Raw genomic sequence first — 22,330 nt, forward strand, 5'->3', positions numbered from 1 at the left:
TGATACCTGGCTAATTTTTGTATTTTTAATAGAGACAGCGTTTCACCATGGTGACCAGGCTGGTCTTGAACTCCTGACCTCAAGTGATCCACCCACCCCAGCATCCCAAAGTGCTGGGATTACAGGCATGAGCCACTGCACCCGGCCTAATCTATTTTTGTATTAAAAATATATATATTTTTGCTCATTAGTACTGCTTTTTAGAGGACAGCTTGCCAGAAGGTTCAGTTTCTTTCCTTGGTCCTCCTCCTCCTGGACCTTATACTAGGAGGTTGCATCCTTTTCCCTGTTTGCTTGCTGCTAATAAACTTTTGGTAGGCTTTTGCCATTTTTGTTAAATTTTGTTAATCTGGCCCTTGGAGAGGGAGATTCTGTGTGATTCAGCTTTATCTTGCCATCTTTTTTTTTTTTGAGATGGAGTTTCACGATTGTTGCCCAGGCTAGAGTGCAAATGATCTTGGCTCACTGCAACCTCCACTTCCCGGGCTTAACTGATTCTCATGCCTCAGCCTCCCAAGCAGCTGGGACTACAGGGGCACGCCACCACGCCTGGCTAATTTTTTTGTATTTTAGTAGAAACGGGGTTTCACCATGTTGGCCAGGCTGTTTTCAAACTCCTGACTTCAGGTGATCCATCCGCCTTGGCCTCCCAAAGTTCTGGGATTACAGGCATGAGCCATGGTGCCTGGCCTTACCTTGGCATTTTTACCTAGGATTTGACTTTTTTAAAAATCAGTGAAAAAAAGAAGTTTTTGGCTGGGCGCAGTGGCTCTTGCCTGTGATCCCAGCACTTTGGGAGGCTGAGGTGGGCGGATCACAAGGTCAGGAAACAATCCTGGCTAACATGGTGAAACCCCGTCTCTACTAAAAATACAAAAAAATTAGCCAGGCGTGGTGGCGGGCTCCTGTAGTCCCAGCTGCTCGGGAGACTGAAGCAGAAGAATCGCTTGAACTGGGAGGGGGAGGTTGCAGTGAGCCACGATTGCGCCACTGCACTCCAGCCTGGGTGACAGAGTGAGACTCTGTCTCAAGAAAAAAAAAAAATTTTTTTTATTTTTAATTTTTAGTCCTGCTGTGTTTCTTATTCTCCTCCTTTGTAATGTAGCTTGTTTCGGGTAGTCAGATGGACCAGGGTGTCAGGTGGCACATATAAGTTTGTTTTCAACCAAAACGTTTGACGGCTTGTTCCTTTCCTGGTGTACAGGATCTATACATTGATCGTCCTTTACCGTATCTCATTGGGTCAAAGCTGTTCATGGAGCAAGAAGATGTAGGTCTTGGAGAGCTGTCCAGTGAAGGTACTTTTCTTCACCGAATAATTTTGTTAGTTTTAACATTTCTTTTTTTATTTTAAAATAATTTCAAACTTCAAAGTTTTAAGATTAAAGAACTCACGTATACCCTGCACTCGGGTTTACCAGTTAACTTTTCACTACATTTGTTTTATTGTTCTCTACATATACATAATATTTTGTCTTGAACCTATTTGGGAGACATAATATTCATGCCATTACTTCTAAATGGTTCTGTGTGCGTTTTCTTTCTTTCTTTCTTTTTTTTTCTTTGAGCTAGTTTCGTTCTTGTCACCCAGGGAGTGCAGTGGCACAATCTTGGCTCACTGCAACCTCCACCTCCCTGGTTCAAGCAATTCTCCTACCTCAGCCTCCTGAGTAGCTGGGATTACAGGCACCTGCCACCATACCTGGCTAATTTTTGTATTTTTAGTAGAGACAGGGCTTTACTACGTTGGCCAGGTTGGTCTCAAATCTTGACTTCAGGTATGTGTTTTCTAAGAACAAGGACATCACTTGTATAACTATAGTAGAATTACAAAAGCCAGGACATTATCTGTTATCCAATCTGCTATGTTCGCATTTTGCCATTTGTCCCAGTGGCACCCTTTACAGTCTCTCTCTTTTGTTCTCTGGTCTAGGATTCTATCCAGGGCCGGTTACCACATTTAGTTGTCAAATCTCCAGTTATCTTTTAGTCTGATGCTGTTACAGCCTTTCTTTGCTTTTTATGACCTTGACATCTGTAAAGAGTACAGGCCAGTTTTTTTTTCTTTGTAATGAATAATTTTTTTGAGGAGAGATACTTAAAGACTACATAAATATCTAATTCCTTACCATAATGAAGACACTTTTAATTCCAGTAAATGGGTATAGATGGTTTTATCAAGATCTCTGTGTTGCTCTTGTATGGTGGTTTGTGATTTTGAGAAGGAGCTAAGGACATTTTCTTGTGAATATTGGTGTGGTGACCCTTATCTCTCTTCTCAACAGAAGGCTCTGTAGGCAGTGATCGTGGCAGTATTGTGGACAGTGAGGAAGAGAAAGAAGAAGAGGTAAGGGCTGTTTGGTATGACCAGGTCACGGTGGGCAGCAAGCTTAAGATGGGCCTAGCAGGCTAAGTAAATAACAACTGTGAATTTGTAATCTGTTTCCATAAAGCTTTTAACAGTGATAGAAGCCACATTCTGAGTTCTTTTAATCTAGGGTTAGATTTCCTTTTTGCCTTATGTACAATAATCAGGAAAGCTCCTATAATCTGTTTCACTGTTATCCTACCTCCCACCTTGACACCAAATTCCTTCTTCACCCAGTATATTTTTGAGAAGGACAGCTTAGATGTTTTGGTGGAATCTCTGCCTGGGATATAGTCTTGAGTATATTCCGTCTTTGAATAATTCTAAAGAAAAAAAAATACATACATTTAGAACTTTTGTCAACTATAAAACGTAGAGCCGTATATGCTGAAGGCAACCACATACATTCTGTTTTGCTACTGCTTCTGGCGCCTTCATATCCACGGAGCATAATCTCATTTCCTAGTCTGGCATTTGAGTCTGTGGGCCTTGACCGCAGTTGAATCTGCAGTTGTTCTTTAGATGCGATATTCGTTATTGCAAGGGACACAGCCATGTTGAAGGAGAGTCCTTGAGTATGGGGTTTCCGAAAGGAGACAGTGTTGTGTGTGTGCTTTTCTCTTCTCATTGGTCCCCCTTTCTACACTCTCCCTCCCCTGCCCTTCTTCCAGCCGTACAAAGAAAAACCTGACAGCCAGAAATAAGCTTTCTTAAGTAACTATTAGCTGAATCCCTTGCTTTTAGCCATGGATGTAGATCTTCACTAAATTGCTGGTAGCTAATACTCATGTTATTTTCTTAGGCCTAATGAAGTATTTGTCCTATCAAGAGGAACTAGAGACAGTATAGTCCAAAATGTAAAATAATACAAACTAACTTTCGATAATTTAGTTAAATGTGCAGTTCTTACTTTAAATCCAAAGGCAAGAGTTGAAAGTGCAGGTGATGTGAGCAAATTGTTAGTCATTTAAGTGAGCCACAACAATAACATGTTAACTGGAACAATCCTTGACAATATTGCCAGCTGCGCCACTTACGTGCACCTTGATACTTAAGGTGACCAGTAGTCAGTACAAAGACTGAGTGTCAGAGCTTTTTCTCCACTTGAGAAAAGCTTGGAATCAGCCTGGCCCAGAGACTTAGACCTGAAATCATTTCTGTGCTTCAAAGTAAAGCCTGTTTAACAACAAAGCCTTTTTTTCCCCCTCCGAAGGAGTCAGACGAAGATTTTGCCAATCATAGTGACAATGATCAAAATCGGGTAAGGCTCATGTGTTGAAATGACTTTGTTTTTACATTTTAATTAAAGCATAGTATGTATATTAAAATTACTTTTGAATTTTATTTATGACTAAGTGAGGATTTTTTCAGTATACAACTTATTTTCCTTTAGGCATTTCATGTATTTAGGCTATTTCCTTTGTATATTTTTTCCCAATTTTCCTTTATAGTTTATCTTCGTTTTTCTTAGAAAACAAAGAAGTAAAAAACAAATTGGAAAATAGAGCCTCTAAAAGAAGACTCAGTTACCCAAGCTGAACTGCTTTGCATGAGTCCCTCTCCTGAGTCCCCCTCTCCTGTGTCCCCTCTCCTGTTTTCAAACTGGAGACAAGCTAGTAGTGACATTAATGAATATTCACAAGATGAAAACTTCTGACCCTACTGTCTCAGTACAGTTATCTTAATTTTTGAATATCTAAGGACATATTCTTTTCATAGTATGCATATTTTATTTTCTGCCCTTTTATGTTAGCATTTCATAAATGTTTCCTTATTTTATTTTATTTTTTGAGATGGAGGTTTGCTCTTGGCGGCCAGGCTGGAGTGCAATGGTGCAATCTCAGCTCACTGCAACTTCTGCCTCCAGGATTCAAGCAATTTTCCTGACTCAGCCTCCTGAGTAGCTGGAATTACAGGCGCCCACCATACCATGCCAGCTAATTTTTTTGTGTTTTTATTAGAGATGGGGTTTTACCATGTTGGCCAGGCTGGTCTCAAACTCCTGATCTCAGATGATCCATCCACCTCGGCCTCCCAAAGTGCTGGGATTACAGGCATGAGTCACCACGCCCGGCCTCCTTATTTAAAAAAGTCTTTGCAGTTTGCTTTGTATAGTCTTTGCTATATACTTTTAAACTTACTAAATATGATACTGTCATAGTCTCTAAATGTATAAGGGAAAGAGTTTTATTTTTGATGTAATAAGGTATTCAATATTCTATTTTCTTTTTTTGAGACAGAGTCTGACTCTGTTGCCCAGGCTGGAGTACAGTGGTGTGATCTTGGCTCACTGCAGCCTCTGCCTCCGGGGTTCAAACCATTCTTATGCCTCAGCCTCCCTGAGTAGCTGGGACTACAGGTGTATGTCATCACGCTCAGCTAATTTTTTGTATTTTTAGTAGAGATGAGGTCTCCCCATGTTTCCTAGGCTAGTCTTGAACTCCTGAGCTCAGGCAATCCACCCAGTCAGCCTCCCAGAGTACTGAGATCACAGCTGTGAGCCCCATGCCCAGCCAATATTTTCATACATAGAAATCCTTTGCTTCTGTGAATTGTTTCTTCAGAATAAAGTGGTATAGAATTATTAACATAACTCTTAATGTCTGGTGAACCTTCTAAATTACAGATTATGCATGTTGACTTTCCTACAACCTCATCACTGGGGTGATGATTTAAATTTTTTTTTTGCTAAAAATTTGCATTTAAATTTCTTAATTGGGAAATATTTTTTTCACAAAAATGTTTAACTATCAAATAAAGGATTTTGCATTTTCTGGTTGGTACTGTATTTTTCTGGTTGTATTCATAAATGTGGTTGGTCTTTATAATTTTAATAATCAGTCTTTCTTCATAGGATATTTGTTTCTATGGAATTTCCCATTAAAATCTGCAAATGCAAACAATTTTTCCTTTTTTTTGAAACTGAGTCTCGCTCTGTCCCCCAGGCTGGAGTGCAGTGGCACGATCTTGGCTCACTGCAACTTCCACCTTCTGGGTTTAAGTGATTCTCGTGCCTCAGACTCCCAAGTAGTTGGGATTATAGGCATGCGCCACCATGCCCAGCTAGTTTTTATATTTTTAGTGGAGATGGGGTTTTGCCACATTGGCCAGGCTGATCTTGAACTCCTGACCTCAGGCAATTGCCTGCCTCAGGCTCCCAAAGTGCTGAGATTACAGGTGTGAGCCACCATGCCTGGCCACAAACAGTTTTTCCTTCTTTCTTTCTTTTTTTTTTTTGAGACAGGGTTTCACTCTTGTTGCCCAGACTGGAGTGCAGTGGTGTGATCTCGGCTCACTGCAACTTCCACCTCCCAGGTTCAAGCAGTTCTTCAATCTCAGCCTCCCTAGTAGCTGGGATATACAGGTGCCTGCCACCACATCCAGCTAATTTTTGTATTTTTAGTAGAGACAGGGTTTCACCATGTTGGCCAGGCTGATCTTGGACTTGTAACCTCAGGTTATCCGCTCATCTTGGCCTCCCAAAGTGCTGGGATTACAGGCATGAGTCACCATGCCTGGCCACAAACAGTGTTTCAAAACAGTACAATATAGTGATTAAAAACACCTGCTTATGCAACAGGTTGGTTCTGTGTGCTGCGGCCAACCTCAAAGTTGTAAGGATTAAATTAGGTAATAAAGTGCTTTTAGTAACATGCCTGGCACAGTTTGTTGATTCAAACAATGAAAAAAAATTTTTTTTAATTATACATAGTAGTATATACCTTTGGAAAAATTAGAACTTAACGGATGAGGCTAAGTTTGAGTCTTCCAGTTCTTTCCTTCTCTGCATACTCTTCAGAGGTAACTGGGGTCATGCTCTGGGAGCATGTCTTTCCAGGTCTTTCTCTTTGCTTTTGTAAATGCACCTGTTTCCATAGAAATGCTATAGTGTATGCAGAGGTGGTATCGTGCTGGATTTGTTATTCTGCACTTTTTTGCGTGACCTACCTTGGATGGCTCTCTAGTTGTTACAGCTTTTACCTTTTTACTATTACTCAGTATTCTTACTAAGGTCAGACTATGCTGATTTTGTTTCTATTTCTCTGGTATTAGGCCAGGCACGGTGGCTCATACCTGTAATCCCAGCACTTTGGGAAGCCAAGGTGGGTGGATCACCTGAGATCAGGAGTTTGATACCAGCCTGGCCAGCATGGTGAAACCCTGTTTCTACCAAAAATACGAAAATTAGCCGCTGTGATGGCGGGTACCTGTAATCCCAGTTACTCAGGAGGCTGAGGCAGGAGAGTTCCTTGAACCCAGGAAGTGGAGGTTGCAGTAAACCAGGATCACCCCATTGCACTCCAGCCCAGGCAACAAGAGTGAAACTCCTTCTCAAAAATAAAAATAAATAAATAAATAAAATATTTCTCTAGTAACAGCCAGTTTTGATATTTCAATATTTTGCTTTTTTTATTCTTCTTGTTACAGACTTATTAAATAATGTATTTTTATTTAGATTCAAAGTAAATCTTGTGTATTATTTGTTCCAGTTTATCTGCTGCTTCATAACTTGCTGCATCATACTTATGATTATTATTTTAAAAAGCTGTTACCTCTTTGAAGGAGAAGCCTAAAGGCTAAGTGACAGTATCTCTTCTTCAGCTTGATGACTATCTAATGGTTCTAATTTGATTATTTTATACTCTCAGCACATGACACAGATGAGTGATGAAGAAGAAGATGATGATGGTTGTGACCTTTTTGCTGACTCTGAGAAGGAGGAGGAAGATATTGAGGACATTGAAGAAAATACTAGACCTGTAAGGAAGACTGTAGTTGCAATCACTTGGCAGGGTTTTAGCACTGATGACTTGTTTCTTGTTTTTGTACCACTCTCATTTTTGCATATTTGCCATTTCATTTACACTTCGGAAGATAATGGCAAGCATCTCAAATTGCATGTACCACTTTTCTGTCCAGATGTTATGATTTTATGAGTCAAATCATTCAGAATGTGTGTGGTTCCAGAGTTTCAAGACCCTAGTGCTCCTGTCTCTCCCCCCGTGCACCTTATTCTTATTTTCTTGTTTAGATTTTTAAGTATTAAAGTGAAGTACTAAAAAAGTAAGAAAATAAAAGAACATCTCTCTTTGAAGGAACTTTTTATGAGTCCTATTCCTTGGGTGAGCTGTATAGTGTACATATGTTTAAATTCATTTAATTACACTGTTTTTTCCTCAGTTGAATTTCTTTGCTCTCGTATACATAATGTTTTTAGGTGTCCAAAAGTGAAGTGTACTGGTTTGTTACAAAAAAGTGATTCTTTTGATTTCTCCTGTTGTAGAAAAGAAGCAGACCTACGTCATTTGCTGATGAGCTGGCTGCCCGCATCAAGGGTGACGCCGTGGGCCGAGTGGACGAGGAGCCAACAAGTGAGCCCCAGCCACATTGACGAGAAGTAGGGGAGGGGTAGTGCAGGGCCTTCTGCTGGCTTCACCAAAAGCAGGTTTCCCTTTTTATTAGTAACTACAAATGCAGAAGAGGCTTAAATTGTAGCACCTATTCCTTTTTTGGTTAATGAACTCCTTTTGATAACTGAACACTGTGGACCCACAAGCAAAATGTACGTGTACACATCTAGATAATACTTTACATATAATTTCAGGAGATTAATGGAAACTCCAGAGAACCATAGGCAACAGCTTAAGAATTCCTGGCTGAATATTTACTCCTGTATTTTGAACAAATAAGAATGTACTATATAATAGCACATTCTAGTTATATAACAAGGTAGAAAGTTAGCATAATAATTCTTGCAACAAATATGATTCTGATACGCACATGAGCTGGTATGAAAGCAGAAGCCTTCTGCCTTACAAAGAGACTCTTGAGTGCCTACCATGGGCAGGGCAGGGGGTTCAATGCTCTGGTGAAGCTGAGATGGAAGGCAGTTGTCTTGTCCTTAGCTATGAGTTATGAGGATGACAGACTTGTAGAGAAACAGGATATGTATACTGAGGGAGGACTTAGTACTATTAAAACTGTGACCTATGCTTTTCAAGCCTTATCCTCAGGAGAACCAAAACCTCGGAAGACACTGAAAGAGAAGAAGGAAAGGAGAACTCCTTCAGACGGTGGGCCTTTTCCATCAATTCTATTAATTTAGGAGCCTTTTGACTCAGGAATGTTGCTTACATAATTCATAAAGTACTGCTTTACATGCTGTTTTCCCTCTGACAAATGGGTCTGTCTCCATTTACTTTTTTTGGCCTCTAAAAGCATGTTTGGGGGTGTTGGGAGGAGATGGGGTATGGAGTAAAAATGCCTGTAAATATTTGATTTATTAGATTTTAGAGCAATCATGTCTTGTCTTTCTAGAATTCTCTAGAAGTACAGAAACTTAGGGATCTCTAGCATTTGTTTATAAGGAATATATCAGGTCTCTTCATATTAAGCAGTCATGTCCGCTACATTCCACTTGTCCCTGTGTCAGTCTGCAGATCCCTTTGTTTAGTCTACCCTTCCTTCCCCCAGATTGTTGGGGAAATGGGTCTTGAATATGGCATCTGACCCTAATACTTGCTTCAAAGTAAATCTAGATCAAGGATGCTGACCTAGAGAATGAATGCTATCTGCTGCAGGCATTGACAGATTTGAGAGTGGGGGCCCACAGGGCCTTTTGAGGGCATCAGTGGACTATGCCAGGGGTTTAGTGTGAAATTCATCAGACTGCCTCACACTTTGTTAAATAGGGTCAGATAAACTCCATGCCAGTTTGGAGATGTTGCAGATGCCAACCCGAGAATTTGGGTTCCAGACCCATCTTTAATGCTCCCTGCAAAACATTGCTTTCTGTTTGCTAGATGAAGAGGATAACTTATTTGCACCCCCTAAGCTGACCGATGAGGACTTCTCACCATTTGGCTCTGGAGGCGGCCTGTTTAGTGGGGGCAAGGGGCTCTTTGATGATGAGGATGAGGAGGTGAGTCCATGGTACCCAGCGACACTCCCTGCAGCTGTATCGGGTTCACAAGGAAGAAATATGCTTTGTTTCTTTAGTGGGGGAAAACAGCTTCTCAGTTGGAAGTTGTTTCTATTTTCATATTTTGGGACATTTTGAACTAAGAATCTCAGAGTGAGAAATACTGTATTCTTCTATCCTTTGTTAGGTGAGGAGAAGATGTGCACTTGTTAGTGTGAATAATTTACTAGGTGATTGTTTCTTCTCTTATCTGTTATCTTTCATCTTTGTATTTAATTCCTGGACAGACCTCCCAAAGTGCTGGGATTACAGGTGTGAGTCACCACACCTGGCCTAAATTATTTTAGGGTCTGGTTTTGCCATAGTTAATCACTTTGCAGCTGATTTTCTGGGAGCATAGTGAATACATAGTTTTAAATCTTATAGGTTACTTTTCATTAGAAATCCTCAAATGCAGCTATGCTCTCTCCTGTTTTTTTTTTTAATCCTTTGTCATATACGTTATTACAACCAGAGTGATCTCTTCACGGAAGCCCCCCAGGATCGACAAGCTGAAGCCTCTGTTAAGGAGGGTAAGCTGAGGGCTGGTCAACTGCGTCTCAGTGCGCAGAGTTCCAAAAGTGTCTTTCTCATTAGGAGATGGAACCCCGAGGTTGTTCCCAAGTCTTGTTTCTGCGTTGAGCAGGAAGCTGTTATTTTGACCTTGGTCCAGTTGAAAGTAATTCATCTTTGCTAATTCATGTCTTGGAAAAAACAGAGTACCATCTGCAAACCCACATCACAGTCTAGCCTCTTTGTTAGGAGAACTCATCAAAAGTCAGACAAGAGAAGTACCCTAGAGCAATGTTGAGAATGGTTTTCATTTAATGAAGTTTAATTTAAAGAAACATTTTTAACATTCTGCATCTAAGTTGGAGACCAGTTAATTCCCCAACCCAGTGTGCATTAAAATCATCTGTAAAGTTTTATATACACTTTCTTCCAGCAGACCTTAGTCATATATATATACACACACATACACACACACACACACACACACACACACACATACACACATATATATATATAATTAGTAGAGACAGGAAGGTTTCACCATGTTGGACAGTTGGACAGGCTGGTCTTAAACTCCTATCCTCAAGTTATTACCCGCCTTAGCCTCCCAAAGTGCTGGGATTACAGGCCTGAGCCACTGCACATGACCCATCTGTGTAGTTTTTAAAAAGCACAAATATAAATCTATATCTTAACTTACAAATGTTACTCAATTAGGTTTGTGGTAATTCTCGGGACTTGGGAATTAGTGATTTTAAGCTCCGCGTCTCCTGGGCACACGCATCAGAGCTGGGCCTCGTGGGCCACTCCTTGTGCTTGCTGTGCTGGCTGCTTACCTGGCTGCCCTCTGCTTTCTGCTGTCCATGGTTTGGCAGAGGTGACTTGCTTGGTTTCTCTCTTTGCTCTTATAATAAGTATTTTTTTTTTTTTTTTTTTAGTTTTTGTGTTTTTAGTAGAGACAGGGTTTCACCATGTTGGCCAGGATGTTTTTGATCTCTTGACCTCGTGATCCACCTGCCTCAGCCTCCCAGAGTGCTGGGATTATAGGCATGAGCCACCTCGCCCTGCTGTCTTCTTCTTTTTTCTACTGATGACTCACACATTTTTGCTGTTCCTTTTTACTTGCTCATTTTTATCCAATTGGAATGGGTAGAGCTGGAACTGTTTGGGGTAGCCCTGGTCATGCTGTCCCTGCCTCCGCCAGTGGTGCTCACTACCTCCCTTGGCGTTCCCCAGCCGACCCACTACTGTGGCTTGATCACAATCAGCATGCTCTTCCATGGGAGTCATAGCTTGGATTGTTTTAATTCCAAAAGAAAAAAAGTCCTTTTTTTTTAGAAAGGGGAATGGGGCAGATTGAGGAGGAGTCAAGAAGAAAAAAAGTTCTGACATCGGTAGAGAAGAAAATACTAAAGCATTTTAAAATGGCTTTTTTAGGAAAAATTAGTTTCAAAATATCTGGTACTAACTGCATATATTACATTGCATATATTTCAGGAAGAAAATTGCAAGGAAAGTTATTTTCCTTGTAAAATGGTTATCTCTTGCTGTTTCATTCTAGAGTCTTTATCATCCAAACCTGGAAAGAAAATCCCAGCAGGAGCTGTTTCTGTATTTTTAGGTAACATAACTTAAGGTTTGTTTTCTTAAAAGAACACAAATACTGTTTTTTCATTTTTAAAATTATCATCTTCTAAAGCCTGACTGGAGACAAGGAAGCACCTGGGAGCTTCAAAGGGCTCTGAGCAGCTTATAGAAAGAGCTCATCTACTCATGTTAGCTCTTATTCTCCTAGAGCTCAGTGGCCTTGGACTTTTCTGTGTTTGAGTGATCTGCATTGTGGGATGTTCTGTAGCAGTAATGGATGGAGGTTATTGGGCCCTGTTAATGCATTTTGTGAATTAACTGAAATGAAAAGTTCTTGGTGGGTGGTAATTTTTTCTGTAAAGTCAACAGCTTCACACTGGCTCACAGCTGTAGCTGTCTTGTCCCTCTGCCCACAGGAGACACAGATGTGTTTGGTGCTGTTTCCATTTCATCATTGAAGGATCCCCAAAAGCCTGAGCAGCCCATTCCAAGAAAAAGCCCATACCTTCCACCTCCCACTGGCCTCTTTGATGATGATGATGATGATGATGACAACTTTTTCTCAGCACCCTGCAGCAAATCTTCCAAGACGGGTACCTGTTCCTGCCTCTGTTTCTGGTACTTCAGCCAGAAAAAAAAATGTTGCCTATAAAGGGACGTAGGCTCCCCTAGTTTGTATCTCTTATAATACCAGATCCCTTCTCCAGCATTCCTGTCATTGAGCTGTTGTGTCTGTACTTACATAGCTATGGTGCCTGGGAGGCCTCTTTTGTGAACCAATCTTTTCTGCTTTGTAAGCTAATTACTGTGATTATTTTCCTTATAGAGAGCTGAAATCTTTTTCCCTATAATTTTTGTTCACAATTTCTAGTTCTGACCTTTGGAATTATAACGTTTTAATCATACTTTCTTCCAGCAGACCTTAGTCAATTACATGAGCAGCATGTTGTGTGCTGGCCATTTAGTTCCCACCTTCTCTTCTCCGCCAAAAAGCTCAGGTGGCCTTGGTCTTTCCTCCTGTGATGGGGTTTTCAGCCCCTTGGCTACTTTGACATTCTCCTTTCTTTTCCTCTTAAATGTAAGTCCTGTGTCCCTGAAGTCATTCCTGTAAATCATTTGTTATTTATGTGCAGATGAATCTCCCAGGGGCTTTTGTCAAAATGAAGATTCCAATTCAGTAGGTCTAGGATGGGGCCTGAGATTGTGCATTTCCAGCAAACTTTGTGGTCTGTGGATCACACTTGGAATAGCAAGACTTAGATTCATTGACTGCTTTTCCTGAAAAGAAAGGTAGATCCCTAAGGTGCACATAATTTTCAGGAACTTGAAAAAATAAAAAATGTTGGAATAGGAATAGATAGAACCAGAATGCATTTAGAAGCAGACTGTCTGGACTTCCTCTCCTTTTTCAGTGTTAGGTGTAGAAAGTAAGGATGGAAGCAGAAGTGTGAAGGAAAATAAAAGCCTAGTTAATCTAGAAAGAGTGCATATGGATGCAGAATGCACACAGGTCTAGGTGAAGATGACAGTAAAGGAAGTTAGTAGTGCTTTTTGTTGCTCCAGAGGGCTCTCACTTAGTGGGTATCTTTGAGAACTGATTTAGAATCACTAGTAAATTGATGCTGCTTTGTTTGACAACTCCTAGTCTCTGTACATTCATGAGCCAGTGCCCTCATTTCAGCAACATATGCCTCACTCGGTCCAGCAGTGCTTATGGTAGTGAAAGGTTGGAAATTACTCAGATTTATCAGTAGGGTGAGCTATGGCCCTTCCATTCAGTGGAATATTGGTGACTGTTAAAAAAAAAAAAAAAAGAGTCTATGCCTGTTGACTTGGAAAGATTTTATAGGTACAGTAAATGGAAAATGCAAATGGTAAGACATATTATTCAAATTATCTTCTAATTTATAGCCTTATTTGTAAATAACTAAAGTTAATTCATTAGTATATCCTTTGGGGGAATTAGAAGCATGTATGCTGAACTGTTCCCAACGTCCATCTTGTTCGAGTAGGCAGGTGGAGTTATGAGGGGATTTCAGTATTTGCTTTTATCTGCTTTCGTATAGTTTGATTTTTTTTTAAAAGGAGGAGCCAAGCCCTCACTTCTCAGATTGCTTAGATGATTGACTTGGTGGTCCTCTTAAATAATCTTTCTTCCTCTAGATCTTTCTTCACCTTTTAAGCCAGTCCAAGCTACTCTAAGCACAGGAGGCTGCTGTTTGGATAAGCATGTCAGCTGCATGGTTAAACTATCTGTTCTGTTTTCAACTGAGCTGCTACTATGCTCTTTGAAAAATTCCAAGGGAAGAGTATAGTTTCACTTACTGTAACAATGTAACTTTTCTATTTATTCTTCGGGAGGGAAGAATTTGAAATCTACAAATTTTGTGGTAGATTTTTGACCTTAGTGTAATTTTATGCCTTGGTATTTTTTAAAGGCAAAGTCCAGTCCACTGCTGATATCTTTGATGATGAAGAAGGAGATCTGTTCAAAGAAAAAGCTGAAGCATTTCCAGAAGCCACTGTGAGTCAGACAGATGAAAATAAAGCAAGAGCAGAAAAAAAGGTGAGCAGGAGGGAAGAGTGAATGCAGGAGCATTGATCTGGGGCATCTTAAGAATTCATCTGGAGCCCAGAGGGAAGTATTGTTCCCTTTCACATTCATATTAAAGAACTTCAAACAGAAAGTGGAAAGAAGATTGCAGTGAACACTCAAATAACTACCACCCGGATTGATCAGTTCTTAGGGTTATAGATGTAAACTTTGTTACATATCTGTTTTTTCCTGAACTATTTGCGTGTAAGTTATTTTAACTGTTTGCTGCATGGAACTGATTGCATGTAGTCATTGGGACATTCTACCCCTAAATATTTCATTCAGCCTCTCTTGAAAAGACTTCCTTATAACCACAATGCCATTATCAACAGCTGTGAGATGAACAGTCATTCTATAGTAGACTCTTAATATCTAGTCTGTATTTGAATTGCTGCAGTTTGCCTCAAAATGTCTTTGTAAAATCTCCCCACCAATATAGTCCATATTCTAATTTCCTCTCTTGTCCCCACAATGCTATTTATAGCAGCGGTCCGCAACCTTTTTGGCATTAGGGACATAAAGAAGAGTGCAGCCTGCAACCTAGATCACTTGCATGTGCAGTTCACAGTAGGGTTTGCCCTCCTATGAGAATCTACCGCTGTGGTTGATCTGACAGGATGCAGAGCTCAGATGGTAATGCTTGCTGCTCACCTCACCTCCTGCTGTGGGGCCGGGTTCTTAACAGGCCATGGACTGGTCTGCAGCCCGGGGTTGGGGACCCCTGCTTTATAGTATTTTTTGTGTGTGTTGATTTTTTTTTTTTTTAAAGAAACCCAGGATTCAGGCAGTGTGTCTACATTGCATTTGGTTGTGCTGTCTCTTTGGTCTCTTTAATCTGGAGCAGCACCTCCCACATTTTTTTGAATGTCCAGCCAGTTGTCTTGTAGAATGTGTGACATTGTGAATTTGCTTTATTATTTTCCTATGATTAAATTCACGGTCAGCAGTTTTGGCAAGAATACAAGCAGGCAGGGTTGTGCACTTCCTGTTGTATCACCTCCCAAGACACATCAGGTTCAGTGTCTGCCTCTTTCTGACAAGTTTGTCACTTGGCTGTTAGGGTGCCCACCACACTGCTTCATTGAAAAGGTACCCTGTTCTCTTTTGCCATTGATAAGTTGACCTCTAAAGTGATAGTTGGACACAGTATGAATATCTGTTCTCTCCCAGCCTTTTATACACTGTTTTTAAAATCCATGGATGATCTTTTCCTAAATTCAGTTAACCTGTTAGTGGGCATAAACCACTGTTTTTTAAATTCTTTATTAGTTGGCATTCTTCTGAATAAAGAGTTTTCTCTTCCACTCCTTCCCCCATTTTTAATATTCCTTTGGGATCATGGATTCATTCTTCAGTGTCTATGATAATCCATTACCATCATTCTTCCTCCTTTTTTTTTTTTTTTTTTGACACAGGGTCTTGCTCTGTTGCCCAGACTGAAGTATAGTGGCATAATCATAGTTCACTGGAGCCTCAACCTACTGGGTTCGAGTGATTCTCCAGTCTCAGCCTTCCTAGTAACTGGGACTACATGCACACACCACCACTCCCAGCTAATTTTTATATTTTTTTGTAGAGATGGAGTTTGACTATGTTGGCCAGGCCATTATTCTTTGATGCTCAGATTGACCTGCGTTTGGCCAGTCATTGTGTCCCCAGCAGTCTTTAAGCCCTTCTGGCTGCTTGACCTTTCGCTGCTGTTCTGCACAGCTGGTCCCTCCTCTTTCTACAGTTCATCTCATCATGCTGTGTTCTCTCTGTGAACCCTGACTTTCTCCTGCCGACCACCTAAGGCCCAGCATTCAGAACCTGACAGGCCCCTTGGGCAGCCTGCCTTTCTACTCTCTCTCTCACTGCACATGTCCCATCTGTGCACTGATTGACCCAGGCAGTGTGTCCTGCTTCCTGATACACCAGATGTGTCCTTTATTTGTCTCACTGTTCTCTTAACAGCTCCCTCGGTTTGGTGTCTATCACAGCAGAGACTCCTTGCATTTTCTAAATGGTTGATTGAGTAAACCCTCTTTTCTGGGTATCTTATTTGTTAATCCTTAATTTTTCTTTGTCTTTTTGTTTTCCCCATCAAAGGTTACCTTACCTTCCAGCAAAAATCTCAAACCCTCATCAGAGACAAAGACTCAAAAAGGTTTATTTTCGGATGAGGAGGACTCTGAGGTACGGTATTCTTTTCCTTAATTGTGAGTATTGGCCTATGGATATGACAGAGAAACTATTTCTGAATCAGATTTTTCTCAGTAGAGTTGTGAGACTTTTTGTGAAGTACTCTAGTTCTTTAAAAATCATCTCTTGAGGCTGGGCGCAGTGGCTCATGCCTGTAATCCTGGCACTTTGGGAGGCCAAGGCAGGGGGACACCTGAGGTCACGAGTTCGAGACCAGCCTGGCCAACATGATGAAACCCTGTCTCTACTAAAAATACAAAAATTAGCTGGGCATGGTGGTGTGCGCCTGTAATCCCAGCTACTCGGGAGGCTGAGACAGGAGATTCACTTGAACCTGGGAGGCAGAGGTTGCAGTGAGCCGAGATGGCCCCACTGCACTCCAGCCTGGGCAACAGAGCAAGACTTCATCTCAAAATAAATAAATAATCTCTTGAGAGCATAGGATCTTTAGAAAGCAATATGTTTACTTTTCACTTTTGGGTTGGACTTTACTTAATCTCCTGGAATGAAAGTACTCTCTCTCTAGGATGCCTAGACTTTAGACTGTTTATGGGCTCATGATGTGATGAGATGCTTGCACCAGAGTGGAGGTCACCATGCTACTTCCTTTATTGACATTCTCACTAACTAGAAAGTGGCTAAGTGCTATAGCAGATGGATTCTGGCATAGCCATCTGTCTTACTGAGACTGAGACTGCTAATACGCTGTGGGACCCTGCTTCACAGGTTGCTTTGGTCCCCCCAGGCACCGTAGAACCAACTCTCCAAAGCTTCACTGCTTTTCCTGAGTCCCTCAGGCCTAGGTCCTCTTAGATGTAATTTTAAGTTAGCCTTTTAGGAGATCAGAGACCTGTATGAGAATGTAATGGGAAGTAATAAGCCCCTTTTACAGAAAAGTATGTGGACATGGCAGAAACTTACATGTATTTCAAGAAACTGTGGGCTGTAGGTTAGGCTCTCATGGTTGGACTTTGCACCCACAGTGAGGATGTACATGAAACCCTTTGGAAGTAGAGTGATTGCCCTTGATGTGAAGAATATCTTTGAGGCTAATATTTCACTGAAGGCTAGTGTACAAAACGTGAATTAGCCAAAGTCCACTTAAGTCACAACCCTGACCCCCGACATACAGCATGGTGGAGCCTGCAGTGTCTTATCCTCATGGATCCCACACCTGCACCTCGGGGTCTTTGCACTGACCCCCGCCACTCTGAGTAATGCTGTTCCCAGAATCCAGCTTCCTTCCTCACTCTTCGGGTTCTCTGTGAGTCCTCCCTAATGAAATACACACAACAGGAAGCGCTAGCACACACCATCCTGAGCTCCTGGTCCTCTCTTCTGTTTCACTGTTTACCACAGCACATGTTGCCAGGGACAATGTAGATTTACTTATTCATTGTCTCTACTTCCCTCTAAAGTAAGTGCCATGAGGGCAGGACTTTTCATTCCTTGTTTGTATCCCTAACACCCTGTCCTTAATATCAGTGCCTGGCATGTGGTAAGCCATTCAGTATTTGTCGACTAGACAAGAAAATCAAATGTGACCAATTTCAGTGACTTACAAGGTGTTCTGGTTATTTATTGCTGTGAAACAACTCCCAAAACTTAGTAGTTTACAACACCAATATTTTTGTTATCTCACAGTTCTAGAGGTTGACTAGGCTTAGCTAGGACATTGTCACTGACACATTGTCTGGTGTCTGAAGGTGGCTGGGCTGAGGTTCAGCTCACTCTGGTAACTGGGCACTCGGGCCCCTGGGATATCTCTTGCTAGGCCTGTGTGGCTTCTAGCCTGCAGTCAGAGAAGCCAGCCTCTTAGATGCTGGCTTGGGGCTGTAGGGGAGAGTCCTCAGAGAGAGCCAGGTGGAGGTCATGTTGCCTTCTGTGTTCCAGCCTTGGAAGTCGGCAGTGTTCCTTTTGTTCCATTTGTTGGTCAAGGTGGTCACAGAGGCCCATCCAGGTTCATGCGGAGGGGCCATAGGCTCCCCTTCTTGATGGTGGGAGCGGAAATGAACTCGCAGACTTGTGTGAAAACCCCTACCAAAGGCTTTGCCCCATGTGTGTCATCATAGAGTGAATGTTTTTATTGGATATTGCTGGGATTCTTAGTCAAGGAGAAGTAAAACCAAGGCAGTCTAGGAGATAAAGCTTTGGACCAGAAGGAATGCTTCCTGATTTCTCTGTATCTCAAGTGTGGAGCTGAAGCTTACCCTGTGAAGTCATTTTAGGGGAACCTATTTGAAGTAATGGAAGTGTCTTTTTTCCATTACCAAGAAAGGTATTAGTTAAGGGCCCAAAACTGTGATGTTGACATTTGTTTTTGTTCTTTGCTTTGATTTACTTTCATTTTCTTAAATCAGCAGAACCCTTTCTCTTGCCGTTGTGTAACATGCGGGAGGGGTACGGGATGCCTGGAGCTCCCCATGTGGCCTCTTCTATCTAAATAAACCCATGGGACTCCGGTGAGCACAGAGGAAAACTACTGTGTGGAGGAGAGCTCCCTTAGTGAACTCATTAGGTCTATATTTTAGGAATAGACATCAACTCCATAATTTTTAAAAAACTGTCCAAAGAAGTCTTAGAAAATATGTTCTTGTCCTGTTTAATTGTTTGGCTCTCGTGTATTGAAGTTTCTCTTCCCAAGGAAATAGATGTCCCATTTTATGTTTCTACTTCATGTAGCTCAATTTGCAGGTATTTCTTTGCAGGATAAGCTGATGTCTTATAACATTTTGAAAATTTCTTTATTTTTTTATTTTTTATTTTTTTTGAGTTGGACTTTCACTCTTGTTGCCCAGACTGGAGTGCAATGGTGCAATCTCCACTCACTGCAACCTCTGCCTCCCAGGTTCAAGCTATTCTCCTCCCTCAGCCTCCCAAGTAGCTGGAATTACAGGCACCCACCACCATGCCTGGCTAATTTTGTATTTTAATAGAGACTGGGTTTCATCATTTTGCCCAGGCTGGTCTCGAACTCCTGACCTCAGGTGATACATCCTCCCCGGCCTCCCAAAATGCTGGGATTATAGTCATGAGCCACCGTGCCTGGCTGAAAGTTTCTTTAGAATCTAGCAGGTCTTTTCCTGGTTTGCAACGTCTTATAGTTGAGCTAAGAGGAGTAGCAAACATTTTAAAATAAAAATTTAATTTATATTTATTTAAAATAGTTTATAATCTTAGGAGAGAAGGGTGTTATTAAATAAAATAGTTGTAGCTCCTTTAATTTGGGAATCTAGCCCTTGTTCCTTTATTGAACTTATCTAATCTCTGATTCTTTAGACAGTAACAGAAAGTCATTCTTATTTATTTATTTTTTTAGCGTGCTACAGAAAATTGATTAGAAAATTTCTTCCTGCCTTCTGTCATTCAGGTGGGAATACAGAAGCCTCTGGGCTCTGCAAGGCCACCATATCCTGTGGCTTTCCTCCTCCTTACTGCCATTGCACATATGCTGGACAGACCCTGAGGCCTGTCTCTTTAAGGTCTCAGTCTGAGTCACCTTCCCTCTAAGAAAAGAAACCTAGACACATGGCAGCCGTCATGTCTGAGTCACTCATGTTTTATACTGAAACTGATAATTCCTATTAACCGGCGACTTTAATTTCAATCCAACAGGATTTGTTTTCTTCTCAAAGTGTGAGTAAGTTAAAAGGTGCATCTCTGCTGCCTAGCAAGCTCCCCACGTCGGTTTCCTTGTTTGATGATGAAGATGAAGAGGTAAGCATCGTTATTGCAGCACTAATTCAGATTAGTAGAAAACTGTTGCTGATGTAACTTTCTACCCAGAGGCTCATACACTGGCAAAACGTGATAGGGAAGCAGTCAGGCTACCTGAAGTTTATGTAACAAAAATATTTCTGTTTTCATTTCAGTGGCTTCTTCCTTTTATTTTCCTAGCTGTGCAATGGAGAAGACATTAGATTCTTGACACAGTTCTTTCTTTTTTTTTTTTTTGAGATGGAGTCTTGCTCTGTCACCCAGGCTGGAGTGCAGTGGTGCGATCTCACCTCATTGCAACCGGGTTCAAGCAGTTGTCCTGCCTCAACCTCCCGATAGCTGCGACTACAGGCGCACAACATCACGCCTGGCTAATTTTTGTATTTTCAGTAGAGACAGGGTTTTAGCATGTTGGCCAGGCTAGTCTCAAACTCTTGACCTCAGGTGATCCACTTACCTCAACCTCCCAAAGTGCTAGGATTATAGGCATAAGCCACCGTGCCTGGCCTCTTGACAAAGTTCTTATGGAGTGAAACCTACAGGTTTTAGTTTTTGAAATCTGCCTTTGAGAAATACAGTTGACCCTTGAATAATGTGGGGATTGTTTTGACTTCTGCATTGCAGTCAAAAATCCGTACATAACTTCCCACTTCCCAAAATCTTACCTACTAATAATAGCTTACTGTTGACCAGAAGCCACATGGATAACATAAACAGTTGATTAACACATAAATAGTATCTATTTGTATATTTTTGTATTCATGATATATCTAGCTTTTTCTTAATTTTTTTGATATTTCTAGGCTACGTGGGTTGTCCGCCAAATTTTTCAAATTGTTGCAAATGTCCGCAAAATTTTCAACATATTACTGGAAAAGCATTTGTGTATAAGTTGACCTGTGCACCTCAAACTCATGTCATTCAGGGTCAGCTGTACTTTAGTCTAGAGGATGGATCCATGTTATACCCAATGACCTACAAGAATGTCTTGGACCAAGTGGGGATGCAAAGGAGAAGGCAGCCATGTCCTGACCATTGTGTTTCTTTCCCATCCTGGATGGAGAGCACAAAGTGGGGAAGAGAAATAAGACAGAAGACACCCCAAACCTTAACCTTCTGCAGTACTGGGCAGTGGTGAGCTCATAGGCTTTGCTGTCAGATCCCTGGGTTCATATCCCAGCCCCACCACTTGCAAACCAGGGACCTGGAGCAAGTAACTTAACCTTCCTTAAGCTCATATGGCTTAACAGTGAGTAGGGTCATTGTGGCAGCTGTAACTACTAGTGTAAAGCTCTTGCAGAGTGCCTGCACATAGTAAGTGCATAGTGAATGTGAGCTCTGTCATTATTATCCCCATTGGACACCAGCTCATTCTTCTCCTGGCCTGTCCTACTTTACTGTACTCTCCTTAAAGGCTTCCTTCATTCATCTTCACATTCCAGGCCTGTTCACCTGCTGTTAAGAGTTTTTCCATCCTAACTTAGACTCAGGCCCTCTGATGCTTTTGTTCCCCTTACCTGAATAAAATCAGCTTAATAAATATAACTTTTGGGGAGTGCTTGACAACAGAAGAATTTATGAATACAATTAAACTTAGTACACCAGCAATTTTATGTAGTAAACTACTTCTTCACTCTGTATAATCTCCTTGAAGTTAATGAGAAACACGAGTCATGCCTTCACTCCATCCCAGGTGTCTTTCTTAGCTGTAAAGAAGTGGAGACAGTCCCCCAGTTTCCTCCTTTGAGCCATTGTTCTGGTTTCTCATTCGTGGAGAGGACAGTGTGAGCTGCTGGCTGCTGCAGGGATTCCCATGCCCATCGCAGGCTGTAACCCCCTGAAATGAGCAGAGAGGGACTTGCCCACAGGGCAACTAGATGGGGCCCAGTTTCTTCTTGTACGTCATAACCTCGTTCACGTGTTGTCCTCCTGCTTCTTCCCAGCTACTCTGCCTTCGAGTTCTATGGTAATCTCTTTCCCTTCTATGGGTGCAGTGAGAAAAGGCTTTAGTGTGGGATTTACTAGCATTTTGTAGGTTTTCCCCACCAGAGGTATTATTTATATACCTGACTGGAGACTTACTCCCTAACAGTTTAATGTAGGAGGACATCCTGTGTTTTCTGTTTATGAATTTGTCTTACCTTTCTGCAATTTGCTTTTCTAGGATAATCTTTTTGGGGGTGCAGCTACTAAGAAGCAGACATTGTCTCTACAAGCTGAGAGACAAGAAAAAGCAAAACCCTCCGAGCTCTCCAAGAAGAAAGCATCTGCCCTGTTGTTCAGCAGTGATGAGGAGGTGAGCTGAGGTTTCTCCTAAAGAAGAGGGGATTATATGATGGGATTTAAGAGTTAAAGCCATCCCAAGTATTTTCTTTTTCTACCTGTTTTATATCTATTGACGTTCAGT

The 22,330-nt window shown here is 41.4% G+C and overlaps 1 protein-coding gene across 7 annotated transcripts in view; it reads left to right on the top strand.

Moving 5' to 3' along the window:
* WASHC2C (WASH complex subunit 2C) overlaps positions 1-22,330 on the top strand; it is a 64,475-nt gene that overhangs the window by 15,822 nt on the left and 26,323 nt on the right. For 5 of the 7 annotated variants that reach the window (XR_010340074.1, XM_064370067.1, XM_064370068.1 and 2 more), the window contains exons 5-18: positions 1,205-1,298; positions 2,286-2,347; positions 3,582-3,629; positions 7,018-7,128; positions 7,653-7,740; positions 8,371-8,442; positions 9,172-9,290; positions 9,805-9,862; positions 11,404-11,463; positions 11,846-12,022; positions 13,868-13,995; positions 16,114-16,200; positions 19,822-19,923; positions 22,088-22,219. Coding sequence is in view for 6 of the 7 variants with exons in the window: in XM_064370067.1 (XP_064226137.1) it covers positions 1,205-1,298; positions 2,286-2,347; positions 3,582-3,629; positions 7,018-7,128; positions 7,653-7,740; positions 8,371-8,442; positions 9,172-9,290; positions 9,805-9,862; positions 11,404-11,463; positions 11,846-12,022; positions 13,868-13,995; positions 16,114-16,200; positions 19,822-19,923; positions 22,088-22,219 (1,338 nt within the window). In the remaining variant the exon portion in view is untranslated. Of the gene's footprint in view, positions 1-1,204; positions 1,299-2,285; positions 2,348-3,581; positions 3,630-7,017; positions 7,129-7,652; positions 7,741-8,370; positions 8,443-9,171; positions 9,291-9,804; positions 9,863-11,403; positions 11,464-11,845; positions 12,048-13,867; positions 13,996-16,113; positions 16,201-19,821; positions 19,924-22,087; positions 22,220-22,330 lie in introns of those variants that run through there. The other 2 variants (XM_064370071.1, XM_064370072.1) reach the window with 2 other exon arrangements.

The sequence above is a fragment of the Aotus nancymaae genome, unplaced genomic scaffold (genome assembly GCF_030222135.1).
Source record: "Aotus nancymaae isolate 86718 unplaced genomic scaffold, 86718_ANA_hifiasm-v0.15.2.pri h1tg000099l, whole genome shotgun sequence".
Classification (NCBI taxonomy): Eukaryota; Metazoa; Chordata; class Mammalia; order Primates; family Aotidae; genus Aotus; species Aotus nancymaae.